The following is a 17631-nucleotide window of genomic DNA, read 5'->3' as shown; positions in this document are numbered from 1 at the left end:
CTCCAAAATGAAATTGGCAGAAGAGAACGCACAAAGCTAAATTCTGAGTAGATTTATAGCAACCTCTCCTAATGTGGGGCCTTTCAAGTTACTTGGGCTAAAGTTTCCCAAGTTTCAAGTCCAGATGACCTAAACTTCTGAATCAGCGGCTCTTGGCTTTGATTTAGGCTTGGAAAAGGCTGCTCAGACTTCAGTTCACTGATCTGAAAGAGGCTGAAGAAGTTCAGGCGGAATTGTTCCTGCCATTCTCCAGGCTATCCATTCACATCAAAGCCAAGGAGGAAAGGAGTGACTAGTCCACTCCAGCACCAACTCCATTGATCTCACGGGACTAGACTTCCTGGAGCTTTGAATACTCGGAGGAGAGAGAGAGACCCTCTCCATCGGGATTTGCTCCTGAACAATCTAAGGGGAGAATTTGTTCATTGGAAATAGTTAAAGGGGAAAAGAGAGGAGGTCTAAGCATCCCCTCTCAAACGTATGTGAAGTCTACTTTCCCTGGCCCGAGCGCGATCACAAAAGCCTAAAAAAAATCAAAGCCAAGCGCCGCTGACTAATCAGGGGTCTCGCTTCCAGCGCTGCTTTCCCCCACCGCACCCCGCCCCGCACCCCAGGGCTGTGAGCGTCCCATCAGGATAAGCCCGACCTGGCTCAAGGTTACCGTTTGGGGTCACTAGGTCCTCTAAACTGCGACGTCCGAGGCACAGCGGGGCTATTTGGAAAAGTAAATCAATTGATACATTATTATCTCCGTCAGGAAAGAGAAGCAGCAGTTTGGGCTGGCCCAACCGGTTAAGTCGGTGAGTTGCGCGCTGCTTCTGTGTCCTTTCGGCAGCGCAGAGTTCAGCAGCTTTCCGCCAATCGTAGAAGGGACGGATTAATGCCTGAGAGAGGTATTGGCACTGTAAACTCTCGCTACAAGTTTCCTGCGCCCTTCGAGTGCTCAGTTTCTTGGGAAGAGGAGCTCCGTCGGCGAAAACGGGCTAAGCATTGAGGCGTTGTGAAAGTCTTTCCACCCCATGGAGGAGAATCCAGACCCAAAGCACTACCAAACGCCAGCTTTTGCCATCATCATCAGCATAACTTTGGAAGGGGAGGAAACGATAATGGTGACTACAGTAATGATTTGACATAGTACTGTAACACCAAGCTGAGCTATAAAGGCGGCTCTCTTGCCTAAATTGGCCTCCCTTCACATTAGTAGATTATAAATCCTATTAGTCCCCTCTACTAAGGACCATTTAGGAGACAGGCCTTGCTCTTCAGCAGGAGACCACAGCAGTATTCTGAATGTTGTTGTACAAAAGGGATTTATATCTAGGAAAATCCGTTTGAGTTTCAGGACCTTACTCCTGAGTTAGGCTGCTGCCTAATTCAAACGGGGCTCATCTCAGCCGCTAATCTTTGTCCATATTTCAAATCCTATCCTAGAGGCAGCCTCAGTACTTACATGTACGAAATTCCTAGTAGGCCGAGAATGGTATGGCTGAAAAGAAATCAATCAATCTCAATCTCAATCTCAATCTCTCTCACTCACTCACTCACTCACACACACACACACACACACACACACACACACACACACAATATTTAAGGGGCTCGACGGAGTCCGACTCTGAAGGCGACCTCTCAAAGTTTCTACCATTTTTCCAAGCAAAGTTTATATTCCCTACCCCATTTATTAAGGACAAGGAGGGCAGCCAGGAATGGTCCCGACTGCTTTGGGCACATTGACGTGAAAGTAAGTTTTGGGGGGGGGGGTTGGAAAGGCAGAACTGCTGCTTCTAAAGAAGGCCCGTGAGCCTCCGTTTAGAACCTACGGGGAAAATGACAAAGAGGCCTGGGCAATTTTCTGCCGGAAGACTCAGAAAAAAGGTCTTTGGACCCCAAGAGGGCTGAACTTTGATAATTGTGAATGCTGGACTGGGAAGCTTTCGGGATCTGGTACGGGATCTGAGACGCTTCGGAACCGAGGGAAAACTCCAGGAACCAGATCGAAGCAACGCAACTGTTCTAAGACAATCGGGGGCAGCGGGTAAATGGTTGGCTACGCTCTGCGCATGCGGGGAAAACAGACAGACAGACAGACTGACAGAGAGCGGGGAGGGAGAAAGAACTTTTTTTAACTTCCATCAGTTTTCCGTTCCGGCCACTGGACGGTTTTGTTAGCTACGATCCCCCGATTCAAATGCGAACCTCCCAACTGTTCGAGCTCTTCAAACAGCATAAAGAAAAGGGTTTCTCTGGTACTAAAACAGTCCCTTGCAGTGTAGTTTCCTTACAAGGAAGTCCCATTTAAAACCGAAGGCGGGGCTTTGGGGCATTTACCACTATGCCGCCTCTGTATATCACGTTCACGATGTATACACCCTTTTACACACACACACACACACACACACACACAACTGTCTACTGTCTACGCAAGTCTACTGGCCTTGCTTGATGGACCACAGCGAAGTTACTCCAAACCAGGGGTCTCCAACCTTGGCAAATTTAAGTCTGACGGACTTCAACTCCCAGAAGTCCGTCAGGCTTAAAGTTGCCAAGATTGGAGAGCCCTGCTCCAAACTACATCCGCACCTATAGTCGGTTAGATATAGCTGCGAAGAGCCGCAGCTGAGCGAACGGGGCTTCCCGCTGAGGAGCACCCAAGCACCTGCTCTCTAACCCTGGGCATCCCGAGCAGGAGTTTCACCCCCTCCCTTGGGGGAAGAACGGAACGGGCTCGGGACAGGCTTCACAATAAATGGGCCTGACTCAGCAACCTGCGGCCCTGCACGTCTGCACTCTTCCCTGACCGATCGTCCTGCGGGGAGAAGTCGCCGAGAAGCGAATCCGTCCACCCACCCAAAGGGGAGTTTCTCTCTCTTCGTCAAGGGGGTTTATATTTCGGCCTTTCCCGAGGAGGGGGGGCGGCAGGTTCCTCTAAATTGATGGGCTTCGAGACCCTTAAAAGATGAGACAGAGCAGGTTCGCGATTGCTAAAGAAGAACGCCGGGAAGCCGGTGTTAACGTGCAGCTAAATACGGTGTAACGCACCCAGCAGCTCTTATTCTACCTGGAAACGGCGTCTCCGAGAGTGCGGGAGCCACTTCTCTAATATAGCAGCTGCTTGAAGGCCGCCCCCTTTCAGGGAAGAAGGGAGGGAGAGAAAGAAAGAGGGAGGGAAGGGAAGGGAAAGGAAAGGAAAGGAAAGAGGGAGGGAGGGAGGGAGGGAGGAAGGAAGGAAGGAAGGAAGGAAGGAAGGAAGGAAGGAAGGAAGGAAGGAAGGAAGGAAGGAAGGAAGGAAGGAAGGAAGGAGCGAGGAATAAGAGAAGAACGAAGAAGACACGGGGAGGGGCGCATCGGAGCTTTGGTGCGCACGCTAGGAACAACCCAGCCGCAGTCCGTTTCGGTCTCGGCCGGCCCTTCGCGGGCGGAAGGTGGCGTTGGCGCGCGGGAGCGCAAGCGAGAGACCGAAGCCGGGGAGAAGCAGCGGCACTCTCGGTTTCTGGAAGTCGGGAGTTCAGAAGGAAAGAGTTTTCGCCCCGCTGCAGAGGCTTCCCTGCGAACCCGACTTCTTCAAACAATCTAAAGAAAAGAGGTTTTGGATAACGCCTCGCTCGGCCCTGGCCTCTACCTGCTGCTCCCAACCTCGCCTTCCGTGCCCTCTCTTCCCCCTGCGCCTTTCAGCCTCGAGACGGGGCCTGTCCCGGCCGGGAAGGAGACTTCTGCGGGGACGCAAAATTCCAGCTTTCCAGCGCCGGCACTACCAGCAGTAGCCTGCGTAATCCGGGCCCGCTTTAAAAGAGATGAATTAATAAAGCAAATGAGGACTTAATAATTCCGAGCGTCCTGCTTTTTTCTTTTTCTTTTCTTTTTTCTTTTTTTGGGGGGGGGGCAAGGGAGGAGAAGGAAAAGAAGAAGAGAGCGAGAGACAGAAGGAGAGGGAGGGAGAGAGGGAGGGAGGGAGTGGAGCAAGTGCGCCCAAATTGTTTGCAGTGGATCAAGGCAAGCCGCCTTTTGCTTCACTTTCTTTATCTTAATTCCGACTTGAAAAGATATAATTATCTAGTTTGAACAGAGCTGCTATCAAATCCTTCTTTAGGCAGGGAAGGGGGAAAGCTGGAGTGTTCTGAGCCGCTCGGTGGAGCCTGAGATAGCGAGTAATGAAGTTGTGGAGTCCTCAGATACAAAGGGCATTAACCTCATTAGCATGAAACCTTTTCTTCTAGCCATTGTGGGACTCTTTCAGACCCCTAATCCCCCCTATTTTCAAAGCTTGGTTTGTAATAAAGCTTTTAGAGTTTTTTTCTCCCCAAAGCTAATAGCATTCTCTGAAGATTTTATTGCTGTTACGCTACATAGGGCGCTTAATTCCCCCCTTCTGTCTCCTCCTTTCTTTTTTTTACCCTTCTTTGGGGTTTCAGAAAAGAGAGTTTGTGTTATGCGGGAGGGTGCGTGTGTGTATATACACACAAACCCATTTACACACAGCCATACACTCACTCACTCTCTCTCTCACACACACATCCTTTAAAAATATCAAAATGGGAAAGAATTTTGAGTAATAAAAAAACGGAGTATAAGGAGAAGTTGGGGTTTACATTTTATATTTTAATAGGATTGAGAGAAATTTTTAAAATATTAAAATGAATCTTTTGCATAAATTCTCTATTTTCTAAAGAGGAAGGAAGGAAGGAAGGAAGGAAGGAAGGAAGGAAGGAAGGAAGGAAGGAAGGAAGGAAGGAAGGAAGGAAGGAAGGAAGGAATATTTACTATAGCATTCTCTCTATAGGAGTTCTGAAGTGGAATGTGATAGGAATAAAGGGTTTTTAACTTCCCAACTAGTCTGAGTGAATAATAACTTATTAAGATTGAAAGGAGAAACAGGATGGATGGATGGATAGATAGATAGATAGATAGATAGATAGATAGATAGATAGATAGATAGATAGTTCTGCTTCTGTGTGTGTGTGTGTGTGTGTGTGTGTGTCTAATCAGATCTTTTAAACCCAATTTCTAAAAGGCCCTGTATTAATCAGCACACGCACGGAATCTTTAATTTGAAATGTTCAAGGCAGGTTATTGAACAAAGCTGGTATTTTCGTGATGCATTGTAGCTTCACCTTATCACAGTGTAAAGGGTAGTCAGATTGTCGTAAATTATGTCCAACTAGCCCCCCTGGATCCACGGATTAAGAGATTAAAGGAGACCACTGGGCAATGGCTCCTCTTTCCCCTTCATATTCCTGGTATGATAATTGCCTAAACTGATTTGCACTTCCACAAAAAAGTCTTTGTAGCTGGAACACAGCAGACCGAGGTTTGTGCTGTCAATGGCAAGAAAACTGATTAATGCAGCCTATCAGACTAAAGAGCAAATGAACCATGAATTAAATTAAAAAAAAACCTGGGGTATCCTAGAAAGCCAACTAGTTTCCTGCAGGATTATAAGAAACTTTTTGCCCTTCCCTATTAACGCTGGCATCCCTCTCTTCTCTTAGAAAAATTCTTATTGGCATCCTCTCCCTTCCTTTAGAAAAAAAATCTCCTTTAGAAGATGTACACAATACCACCAAAATAAAAAGAAAATAAATACGACTGAAAGGGAAACTGATATGAAAACTGTATTTTTGAGGCTACAGCTTGAATCCTCTGTCCCAAAGTAGCATGTAAAGCATAATTATTATATTACTACATGCTATTCATGCATTGATCCTCAAGGCAATCCTGTGGAATGATCTTACGCATGTATGTTCCGAAGGCAGTCAATAAAACTGCCAGGTAAATTGTAGTTTGGGTCGCAGCCTTACTTGGAAGTAAATTAGGCTAGCACCAAAAGGGCTTTACTTCCAAGTCTCTGTTAAAATGAAGCTTCACAAGAACAGAAAGAAAAGGAGGGAAGGGTTTAATTACACTGGGCCTTTTCAAACCATTTTTATGATTGGATAGGTTCATGGGTTCAGATGGGACTTAAATCCAAATTAAGGCTCAGTAATGCCCAGATTACAGTGGGCCAATCAGCAGCCCAATTATATTACTTCAATATATACCAGTATTAAAATGTTGACAGCCCCAAAATTCTAAGTAGTTGTAATAATGTACTTCTGAGATACGTTTTTATGGACACAATATTTATCTCCAACAACGCACACGAGCTACACTTCCAAAAGTTCAGGTATACTCTGGCAAACCTGTTTTCTAGGTGGACTTTAATAACTTACATAGACAATTGTATTGGTATGTTTTTTTTATCCTTGGCTGTGCACCACCCTGAGTCCAATAGGAGAAGGGCGGTATATAAATTGAATAAATAATAATAATAAAATTGCTTCCAAATGAACACTGCATTTTTCAAAACAGAAACGCGTTCCTTTGTTTGAAAAATCATCTTATTGTCAATGTGATTTGATATAAATATTTTTATCTCTTGTTACTAACAAAGTTACTTTAGGATGGCTGATTCCAATCAACATTTATCATAAAATGTAAAGGCTATTAGCACCAGAAAGGGATTAGGGCAGTGGTGAAATCCAATTTTTTTTACTACCAGTTCTGTGGGCATGGCTTGGTGGGCATGGCAGGGGAAGAATACTGCAAAATCTCCATTCCCACCCCACTCCAGGGGAAGGATATTGCAAAATCTCCATTCCCTCCCCACTCTGGGGCCAGCCAAAGGTGGTATTTCCTGGTTCTCCAAACTACTCAAAATTTCCACTACCGGTTCTCCAGAACCTGTCAGAACCTGCTGGATTTCACCCCTGGATTGGGGGCATGGAAAGGAGAAAGTTTTTTTTTTTTTTAAATGCTTAAAGTTGTTAAGCTGTATTGATAAATCTTTATTGACAAAATATTGACATTGAGATACTTCTTGGAAGTATATAGTGTGTTAGAATTCTAACAAATTAAACACACAACACAAAAATATTTACATTCTGGTAAATAAGACAATAAGGAAACATTTGTCATTTTAGTCAGCCTTTCCCAGCCTGGTGCACTTCAAGTGTCAATTCAGTTCCCAGAATTCCAAAGACCATGTTGGCTGGGAATTCCGGGAGTTGAAATCCACCACTTTAAAAGGCACAGTGTTGGAGAGGTTCTTTTTAATAGCTGTAAAATCTTGGAACAATTGACGTTATTTATTTCAGTGCTTGAAATCCCTCCCAATGGAAAATGGGTCAGGGTTGAAATGCCTTTTCTACACTGGTGCCTCCCAGCTATGCTGGACTACTATTCCCATCACCCCAGATGCTGGGCATTATGGGAATTGCAGCCTTCCGCATTTGGAAGGCCCAGAAAGGCTGAAATGTCTTCAGATCCCTCCAGTAATCCTGTTTTTAACACAGCCCATTAATGGAAAGAAAAAATATATATAACTGGAATTTTAGGACTATTTTCTTGAAATTTCTGTCTTGCAGCAAAATTACAAAGGTTCCTTTCCCTTCCACCTTTCACAACCTTTATCCATTCCTTCAGAGGGTATCCCATTTGGGGAAAAGCAAAACTGATTGGGGGGAAAAAATAGAATTTGTTACCGCTACTTCGTTTAGTTTTCACAACCACATTGACACCAGAAGTTATAAAAAAGATTTACAAACTGCACAGCTTCTCATAAAATAAACTTTAAAAGCACACTGAACCTGTCTCGGGAGGAGGGGGGGAAACTACACTTCATACCCCACACCTCCCTTTAGCAATCTTTTCTTTCAAGCGCTGCACCTTCCTTCCTCCCCTTCCCAAAAGGTCTTTTAACCAACCAACCAAAAAGAAAAAGAAAAGCATGCAGTTCAAGTTTCTGGAACAGGTGTGTCGATTTTGGCTAGGTGGGATTTTCTCTCCCTCAAGACTGGGAGAAAATCAGAATGATGGTTAATAAGAATAAATCCCTCGTGAAGTGCAAGGTGTCCCTACGCCGCGGCTGTTGGGCAGAGTGTAGGGATTTATTTCCCTTTTGAAATTTGAAGTGATTTCATTCTGAATGGCAAGAAACTGAATATTAGTCAATCATCTCCTCTCGGTGATTTGGCTTTGATTGGCAGTCTCTCCCTTTCCCCCACCCTCGGGTCTCTCGCTCGCTCTCCCTCCCTCCCTCCCTCGCTCTTTTATTTATTTTTATTTTATTTTATTTGTACCGGTGCAGGATCAGCGCGATCAACGCTCGGACTGACTCTCGCCGCTGCCTCTGTCTAAGCCAGACGGGGCCGTGCAAACAAGCCGGAATCTGTCTCTCTCTCTCTCTCGCCCGGCCACGACACTCACTTTCCTGGGCTTGTCCCGAGCCTTGAACACGTGTGCGGTGTTCCTGGAAAAGTCTGTTAAGCGCCAGCATCGAGTTTCTCTCTCCCTCTTTCTTTCTTTCTTTCTCTTTCTCTCTCTCTCTCTCTCTTTTTTGCTGCTTCTTTTTCTACTTGTTTAAAGGGGTGATTTAATCGTCGGACGTGACGTCGATCTCCTCTGGGCTGGCCTGCTTGGTGGCGATCCTCCACCGGTTAATATGATGAGTTCCTTTCTTCTTCTGTTGGGAGTCCGAGCCTTCTTCTTCCAACTTCTGCCGCTTGAACTTTGTCCGTCGATTCTGAAACCAAACTTTTACCTGGGGGAGCACAAGGGGACAGGAGGAGAAAAAGAAGCGGCTATTAAGCTCGGGCAGGGACTCCCTCCTAGTTAATTCTAATTCATCATCATTAGGGGGGGATTTTTTTTTTCCCCAAAGGATCCTTTTCTGCCCCTTGGAATGCTGCAAATCTGCGCCCAGGACCTTCTTCCCGGATTCGAATATATGGAACGCGCCCCCCCACCACCCCACCCCTCGTCTTAAAGCGAACCAGGAAGCAATGAGAATAACTCCAAAAAGAAACTTCTCACTTCGAAAATGTCCCTAATCCTCACAGCCTTCTTTACCCTCCCAGACGCTGAGAGTTTGGTTTTAATTCCAGAAGCGACCTTCATCCACAATCCTTCCAACCAAAGGCCACTGGCGGTCACCTCACACTTTCCCTTCCCACCACTATACATGTATGAGCAAAGGCGCACTGGCTCCTTTCTCCTTGCTACAAATGAAGCGTTCAGCAGCAGCCTAGAGAGAAGTGCCAGAAATCCCCAGAGCCGCCTCCTGCCTACCTTTGATAGCAGGAGCCAGGATCGCAGGCGGGCCCTCGCCCACACACCACCACGCAATACACACCCACTGTAGCTACACGAGGGTATTCCCGGACTAATAACTTAACACTAGAGTTGTAAACCTTAAACCTGGCTGTTACACGGAATTCTGGTTTCGAGCTTACAATTATTCAGAAGTTAATTCAAAGATGGGTTAATTAGGAGCAGCGATGCAGGAGGGCAGGCTGGGATTGGAGGCTGGGTAAAGACTTTTAAGATTAAGCCCCTTAGAACACCAGTCTTTTCCCTGCAAAACGGTATCCGACCATTCACAGTGTAATTTATAGAAAAATTTCTCCACGGAGTCTAATGGGACTTCCTTTAAAGCAAGCGCCCAAACCTTGTTCTTTCTCCCTTACTTGCTCTACCCAGAGCTTCGCCTGGTCTTGGAGCCTGACAATATGGCATTTCATGCGAATCGGTGCTTTAAGATCCTATGCACGCTTACTGGGAAATAAATGCCATAGAAATTAATGGACTTCCCGTGGCTTCGGAAGACAATGCCAGGATCAAAGGCAATCTCATTGACTTCACAGGAACACTGACCTCTTGCCTCTCTGGAACTCAGTTAAGCCACAGTAATTGGGCTTTAAGATTAATCTCCCACTTTAGGCACAGTCCTTGGAAATATGCCCCCATTGATGTCAATTTAGGACTGCAGCTTTTCACTCTTGACTGGAACGCGTTTTTAACATTAGATTCCATCAGAAAATCAATAGGGCTCCTCTCCCAGGAAAATCGTTCAGGATCATGATGCCGAATGTTCAACACTCGTTACAACACACCGCTTGGATCACGCTGGAGGATTGGATTTTGAATGCCACCGGAGCTTCTGACTGCATTCGAATTCTAAATGCTTATTTTGAATTAAGGGGCACTTCGATCATAAAACGTTAACTTCTCGCCAACAAAGCATCATAATTCTATTAACATAACCCGTTAAGCCGAATTATCCCACGACTTAACCCCAAGGAGTTGGTTCACACAACAAATTAAAATCTGATGTGATTCGGTTTGCTTGGCCTTGTGTGAACAGAGTCTCTGTGCTGTAGAGTGACTTCCTATTTACTCCAGAATAGCTCTATTATGGTCTGGTGGTGGTGGGGGGAGAAATACCTTCTGTGGACCCCACCTCCTCATATCTCAATGGACCACTGTCAGAAGCCTTATGCCCATTTACCTGGACTCAACCCTGGTGATTTGATCTTAAACACATTTACTCTACGTTGCCACACAATTTGCTTTAAATAGAGCGTCACTGACCAGGAGCTTCCACCCCCAAGAAGAGTTGGGTCTATGTACATTCACCTGCACACATTCCTGTTTGCATTGCTCCATGTGTTTATCTGCATCAATCCATGATACATTTCTCTGAATGCCATGTATGGTATATACACACACGATGTATTTAAAAAATCTGACAGGGAGGAAAAGGGACTGGCCTCTGTGTCGTTTACTGAACGGTGGCAGCCACATCTACATATTGTGGGTATTAAACATAATGGAGTGAAGGTGTTCTGTTCTTGCGGAGAAGGGAATATTTATCCATCCTGTCTGCTTTCAGGTGTGTTTATGCACGTTATCACACCTGTGCCCAATTCCTGAGTCCCCACATCATCTCTCTGTGGTGCCCATTACAGGACATTTTACGCAAGAAAATGATGGTGATGGTACTTAGGAATTCCAGGGTTCAAGTTCTTGCTATTAATCACCACAGCTTAAACACAATAACAACTAAGCCAGACTTTTTTTTTAAGCAAAAATTCCTCCTCCACCCATTTTCTGCCATCTTTCGTTTGATCTTTCCCCTGAAAAGCGGCTCTTACTGTCGGACCTTAGAAACCGATTAAGAGACAGGCCTACCAACATTTAGCCCAAACTCAGCTAAGGCTCCAGGTTAATTTAGGAGGGGGGGAGGAAATCCCTTTAAAGGTGGAGGAGGGGATTATTCTACCGTAATTAAAAATAATCAAAGGGGGAGGGAGGGAGAGCGGCGAAGGAGCTCAGTTAATTAAGGAGGAGGTTCGAATTCTGCCAACTTCCAATAGAGGCTTCTTTTGTACCAAGCGCTTCTGTCTTATCAAAGGAGGGGAAGGGGCTTCAGGTCTCCTAGAAGCTCGGGGGAACCGCGATTGGAGTTAAAAACGGGAAAGTCCTTCAGATCGGGCCCTTTTAGGAAAGCAGGGAGGAAGAAGTGAGTTCGCGAAGGGTGGCGGAAATCCGAATCAAACTCGACCCTGCTGAGGCTGCGAGTCATTTAGTAATAGATTATATTGGTCCCGAAATTACCTTCGGAGCGCTTGGAACTGACTTCCCCTGTGGCGACCAAAGGTAAACGCGGTTCTAAAAGAAGGAATAGGAAAAGGAGCGCTTTCTTTCTTTCTTTCTTTTTTTTCTTTTTTCGGCTTCAGCCTGGAAATGCCCGATAAAGGTTTTTCACGGAAGGGGGTGGGGGAGGCAGAGGGGAAAAAAATCCGAAAACGGGACCATTTTAATCAGCCCCTTTAACCCGCTTCGCTGCCCTTTCTGAAGCCCTTCGCTGCCAGGAGCCGCCTTTCCTCCCATCTCGGCTGCGTTTTCACATTCTCTCCCGAAGCCCCTTCTTTAAATAGTGTGAGCGGGGGAACAAGGGGTGAGTTTAATTTGCTTTTCAGCGTGCTAATTGAAGGGGACGGCGGTTCATTTCTCCACGCCGATCTCCAAAGGGGAGCTCATTTTGTCGGGGACCGGGGGCCTGACACCACCACAATAGACCCCGACCAGCTTCGGAATCAAGCGGGACAAAGACCACCTTAAATCAGCTTGTCAGCAGCCCCTTGTCGGGCGAACCTCATCAAAGCGTCGATCCCGTTGACTGGGATTTTGTGAAGGGAGGCATGTTTAAAACAAAAGACTCAACCTCGTCCCTGCTTCTCCTCCGCTCCGCCCCGAGAAAGGCAAGAAGGGTGGAGGGGGGGAGAGAGAGAGAGAGAGAGAGAGGAGGGAGGAGGAAAAAGTGTTACAACTTAATCCGACCCAAGAACGTTACTGTTTACTGGGAACTTTGAACTAAGCTGGGTCTATTTTCCCGTTCTTCTTCTTCGCCTCCCGCTTCTCTTCCTTCCTTTTAAACACGAGAATAACGTCGCGGTGGAAGCGTCTTTCATGGCTTGGAGGGGAGAAGAAGGCCCCCAAACTTAAAGGAAGGCGCAATAACCAACCTGAACTACCACCGGAAACTCAGGCTAAAAAAAAAAAAAAAACCTTCACCGAACGCCTACCTTAAACCAACCCTCTGGTTACAAAGATGCAGGCGCCCAGAAGGCAGCTGAGCAAGCTTAAAATTCAGCCTGAGCGATTAATTTGATCTGCTTTCCCCTCTTCTTCCTCCTCCTCCTCGCCAACCCCTCTACCCCCCACCGCCCCACTCCCAAGGTTAATACAATAGATCATTATCCTAAGCACACTTTTCCAAGCGTCTCTTACGGCCTCATCTGGGCGATTGTCAAACAACGCCATTCTGGTCCCATTGCTTTGCCCTGCGTACCAGCGTTTTGATGTGTTTATTTCCCAGGTCTCTCTCTTTCTCTCACTCTCTCTCTCTCACACACACACACACAGACTCACTCACTCACTCACACGCACACAAGCCCACTAATATCTCCTTTGGATCGGAGAACATCCGCGCTTCTCAACGGCAGAACTTCCAACGAGCTCAGAATTCAAGTCACGGAAGTTGGGGGGGGGAGGCCAAACTTCGACCCACAAATCCGTGGAAGACGATTTTAAGAAGATTCCGGCTGCACTGGAGAACGGAAGGCCTTTTTTTTTTTTTTTTTTTTTTTAAACCGAGTGAAAATCCGTGGGATTTAAAATCCAGGCCACTAGATCCAACAACTAAATCTTCTAACCTTTTGCTCGGGAATCGTCCCGTTTCAATAGGATTTGGGGCTCCTAAGCAGAAGTGCTCAGGATCTACCCATTGTTCAAACCCAAGTAATTTTAGTCTGGTTGGATATTGAATCAAGACGTGTGTTAAATTAAAAACAGGAAATTTCACTTTCAAAAACGAACCTGGGAAGGGAAAATATAGGATTCCCCCCCCCCCACTCTCTCGTGGACACGTGATCTAGAGTTTGAAATGCGTTGTTAAATGCGCAGATTTTATTTAAAACAATCCCAAAACAAGTCCGTAGCCTAACCAAGAACACAATAACCAATCAAAAGAGCACACCCTTTGTGCTTCAATTGTCACCACTGACACGGGATAACTGTAGAGGGAGGTCCTCATAAAGGGCCCCGGTAATACTTTTAAAAATCCTCAAAGATGAAGAAGCCCCAACACCCAACTCCTGTTTTTATTCCTCTGCCTTGAAATTTGGCCCCGGATTATCCTCACTGCGTGAGCCAAAACCTGTTAAGCCGATCTGCCTTGATCAACGGTGTAATCCTAGGCTGGTCTACTTAGAAGTCAGACCCACTGAATTGAATGGGCCTGGCTTCCAAGCAAGGCGTATAGGATTGCACTAGCAAGATGATGAATTCCTTTTACTGCCACTCAGGCGAAAGATCTTGTTTTACTTGGACTTCAAGGAGCGTGTAGCGAGAACCGCTGGCTTTGGGCACCGAACAGGTCTCTCTCTCTGACTTTTTTAAAGAGAGACACGTTTGAGGAAAATAAGCACGAAGGGGATATTTCTTTTTCTTTCGAGAATGTGACCAGAAGGAAATATTTTCGGCTCCTCCCCCCCCCCCCCCAGTCAACGCGCGGCCCTTGCATTTCAGGCACTGTACACTGGAGACCGTTTCCCCCTCTTCTTTCTTCCTACCTGAGTTTCCGTGAGACTGAGGCTGTGGGCCAGTTGCTTTCTTTCTGCCCCGACCACGTAGTGGTTTTTTTCAAAAGCGTGTTCCAACCTCAGTAACTGGGATGGAGAAAAAGCGGTGCGGATCCGTTTCGGTTTCCGGGCCAGTGCGTTGTGCAAGAGGAAACTCTCCGGGCTGGTTTCATTACCTGGATAACCAGGGAAAAAAAAAAAAAGTGAAGACACACACACAAAAGCAGGAACCGAGCCCAGCTCAATACTATTTTGTGCTTCTCTTTCTCGAGATGACAAATAACACTCGGATCCTTCATTTATTTAGCCCTGTAGGTTTGTTTTAGGTTTGTTACTTCGGCTAGAGCTTCAATTCTCTCTTAAAGGCGGACTGGAATTAGCTGCCCTCGCCTTTCTAGTACTTACCTCCAGAAAGGAAACTGGGGAGGGAGGTGAAGCTGAGAGTATATTAATTGGCCATTTGGTATTCTTTTGTAGAAGGTAAAATGAGGTGTAAGAGTGCTTCGAACGCATCTAATTAGAATTAAGGGAATGAGCAGTAACAAAACAAAGCAAATGATTTCTTCTACGGATCAGTCTTCTCCACAGACTCCGGGAAAGGTGCAAAAAAGAATCTTTCAGGAGACCCAATTTTCTGAATAGATCCCCCCAACCTGGATCCACCGTAAGCTCCCAATTTATTCTCTCGGTGTCACGAGCCCCAGCGCTCTTCCTTCTTCCTCTTCCTCCTCCTCTCCTGGCTGGGCACTTTTGTTTATTTTGAAAACCCTCTTTGTCAGTTCCCTGCTAAGATAAGCGGGTAGAGTTACTGCCCTTGCCACGATCCGTTTTGAAAAATGGGGTCGGAGTGCCGCTCTTGCCAAAGTTGGTTTTACGAAATTCAAAGTCCTCCTACGCCTCCCTCCTCTGCCAAAAGAAGGGAGCAAACGGCGCAGCGGAGATCATACCTTAAAAATAAGTCTCGCTAAATTCATTGGGCCTCTGTCCTATCCTCAAACAAAAACACGGTTGTGTTTTTCTTTCCGTGACACGCACACACAATCCAGCGTTTCATTCTCCCGTTGCAAAAAACAACAAAAAAACACCCCGTTTTTAATAAAGGCTTGAAAATGTTACCCCAATCGCCTGCCTATTTTGTTCTATTGATTTCTATTGTTCTTGGTATTTCCCTTCTTTTTCCCGGCGAGGCCGATGCCCGAGTCTGACGAGCACCACAACCACAGCCAAGCTCTTCCTTTCCGCTGGCGCCCTTCAACAATCAGAGCACAACGGAGCGCGGATTACGGAGCGAGCGAACCCCTTAATTTTCCACCCGGAGTTTAGTCCCGTAATAATTGCTAGCAGTTCTCTTCCTTCTGGGGGAATCGCTCCAACCCGAGAGTAGCGCCAGTGTGGATTCGACCTTTCTTCTCCACACCCCAAATAGGTACCCCATAGTGAATTTGGCGGATGGCCTTTATTTAAGTGTTTGTTGGGCGGGGGAGAAGGGAAGCTTTATAAAATAACTGAAGAGCAAATATATACTTTTTCCAAGGCATTGGCGTGGGTTAGAATTGCAACTGCACCCAGGGAGTGAGAGAGACAGAGAGCAGGAGCGCACGTATAGCAGGACGGATGCCTTACAGGCAAAGGCAGCGGGTGCAGATCTCTCAGGCTGATTGCTCCTCTCTCCCCAACCCCCCCTCCCCCCATTTCAGCCTTCAAAAGTCTTAATCACTGGGCCTCCGAATTTCTCTCTCCCTCTCTCTCTCTCTCTCTCTCTCTCACACACACACACACACACACACACACAAACGAAGTTATCGTCTCTCTTTTTATCTCTCTGGCTGTCTCACCTGCCACGGATCCTTTCACCCACTCTTCTATTTAGTGGTAATTATGTGCGAACCCATCAAGAAAGGAAAAAAAGAAAGGAAAGGGAAAAGGAAACGAAAGGGAAAAGCTGTTAGTCAGGAATCTTTCCCAAGTCTTTGCAGCTTTACTTTGTGCTGTTCTGAAGATCTCCCCGTTCATTGGAAAATGACAGCGGAGGGGGGGGGGAAGGTGCCAAACCAAAACAAGGGGATGCGACTGCAGGGTGACTTAAGTTGTTGTTTTCCTGAGAAGTTAAGACTCTTGGAGACCCTGGACTTCAAAGGAATGTATTCCAAGGAACTTCCCTTAGAAGCCGCACTTCGGAAGCCGATTACTACTCGAAGGACTCACAAAGAAATAAGGCTAAAGAATGTGTATATGTGCTTGTATTTTAGTTAGTTAGAAATACACACATGCACACAATACAAAGTCTTCTCCTGAAGCCGCTAGAGGAGTTTCTCAAAGAAGTAGCATAAATATTTGAGTTCAGGAGACAGCATTAATCCCCAATGCATGTCACCTTTGCTTTGTCTATTTAAAATAAATTCGGTTGAGAGATATTAAAAGCCGCCCTAATACTAAGAAGAATTAGCTTCCACCCTACCCCTTTGTTCTCCTCCGGTTTTAATAGACTCTGGTGTCTTTTCATTGGAATTTCCAGCAATAGGTTAATTTACAGGAGAAGCCCCCTTGCCCCCTGAGTTAAACAATTACACCAGTTTATTTCGTCGAAGATTCAGACGAACACGGGGAAAAAAAGGGAGGGGGAATAAGGAAAAAAAAAACCTAAACCGAAAAAACAGGAATTTCCACAAAAATTCCCTCTCTTCTCCCGGAGGAGGGGGTGGCTCCTTTGAGCGAAATCGATTCTCGAAATCGTGGTTCCCGAGGAACCCTGCTTGCTCCATTCTCTTTGCACTCCCACCAGTCTGCAGATCCACCAAGAAAGAGGGAAGAAGCCGGAGTTCCCTTGAAGCTGATCCGGACTAGTTCAAATAATTATTTATCGGGGACGCAAATAGCTTTCGAATTGGCTGGGACAAAGAGCCGCGACTTCCTCCTGGTTCCCACCTGAACTCGAAGGCGGTGGACTTGGCCCTCTTCCTCAATAACGGCAATCGGGAGTCCCCCTCCTCGATTTATTTCCCCACCCGTCCTGTGCAAAAAAAAAAAAAAGCCGGGGAAGCGAGCGTGCCGGCCCTCTCCTCGGCGCTTACCTTGGAACCGGTGGCCCAGATACCGGTATCTGTGTATGAGCCAGGGGTAGAAGGTGGACGGTCCCTTTGCTGCGAGGCGAAGAGCGGGTGCGGCGAGGGAGAGGAAGGCAGCGGGTGGGCGGCCAAGGCGTGGGGCGGGGGCACGGGGTGGACCGGGACGGCGGCGGGATTCGGCGGGTGCGAGACAGCCTCGGCGAAGACCAAGTCCGGGTTGGAGTAGACTCCCCGCCCGCCCGAGTGGAAGCCGTTGAGAAAAGGATTCATGGGGCTGGAGTTGGCATAGCTGAGCGCCGCCGGCCGGATGGGATCCTCGGCGCTGGGAAGCGGGCAAGGAAGGGCTGTCTTTGGCCACCAGAGATTCGATGGGTGAAGCAGCGTTTCGGGGTAGGCTGGAACATCCTGGCGACGAGCTGACGCTCCTCCGGCCGGCCTGCCGCCTGCCGCCGCCGCCGCTTCTCCTCCTCCTCCTCCTCCTCCTCGGGGTCCTGGCCAGGAGATCGGAGGGATCGGCCCGCCTAGATCCAGAATCCGGCCGCCGAACGGCCGCCAGCGACGGCAAGAGGAGGAAAAGTGCTCGGCCGCCTGAAGAGGCGAGCGCCCGA

At 47.0% G+C, this 17631-nt stretch overlaps 1 protein-coding gene across 1 annotated transcript; it reads right to left on the bottom strand.

The window, feature by feature from the left end:
- Positions 1-8407: 8407 nt before the first annotated feature.
- On the bottom strand, positions 8408-17427 carry EMX2 (empty spiracles homeobox 2). Its single transcript, XM_070945850.1, is given in 6 exon segments — positions 8408-8575; positions 13950-14134; positions 17030-17092; positions 17095-17344; positions 17346-17393; positions 17395-17427. Coding segments are annotated over 6 exon segments (747 nt in total).
- Positions 17428-17631: the final 204 nt, after the last annotated feature.

The sequence above is a fragment of the Pituophis catenifer genome, unplaced genomic scaffold (genome assembly GCF_029215685.1).
Source record: "Pituophis catenifer annectens isolate HBS135680 unplaced genomic scaffold, rPitCat1.0.hap2 SCAF_6, whole genome shotgun sequence".
Classification (NCBI taxonomy): domain Eukaryota; kingdom Metazoa; phylum Chordata; class Lepidosauria; order Squamata; family Colubridae; genus Pituophis; species Pituophis catenifer.
This window is presented reverse-complemented; position numbering and strand designations above follow the sequence as displayed.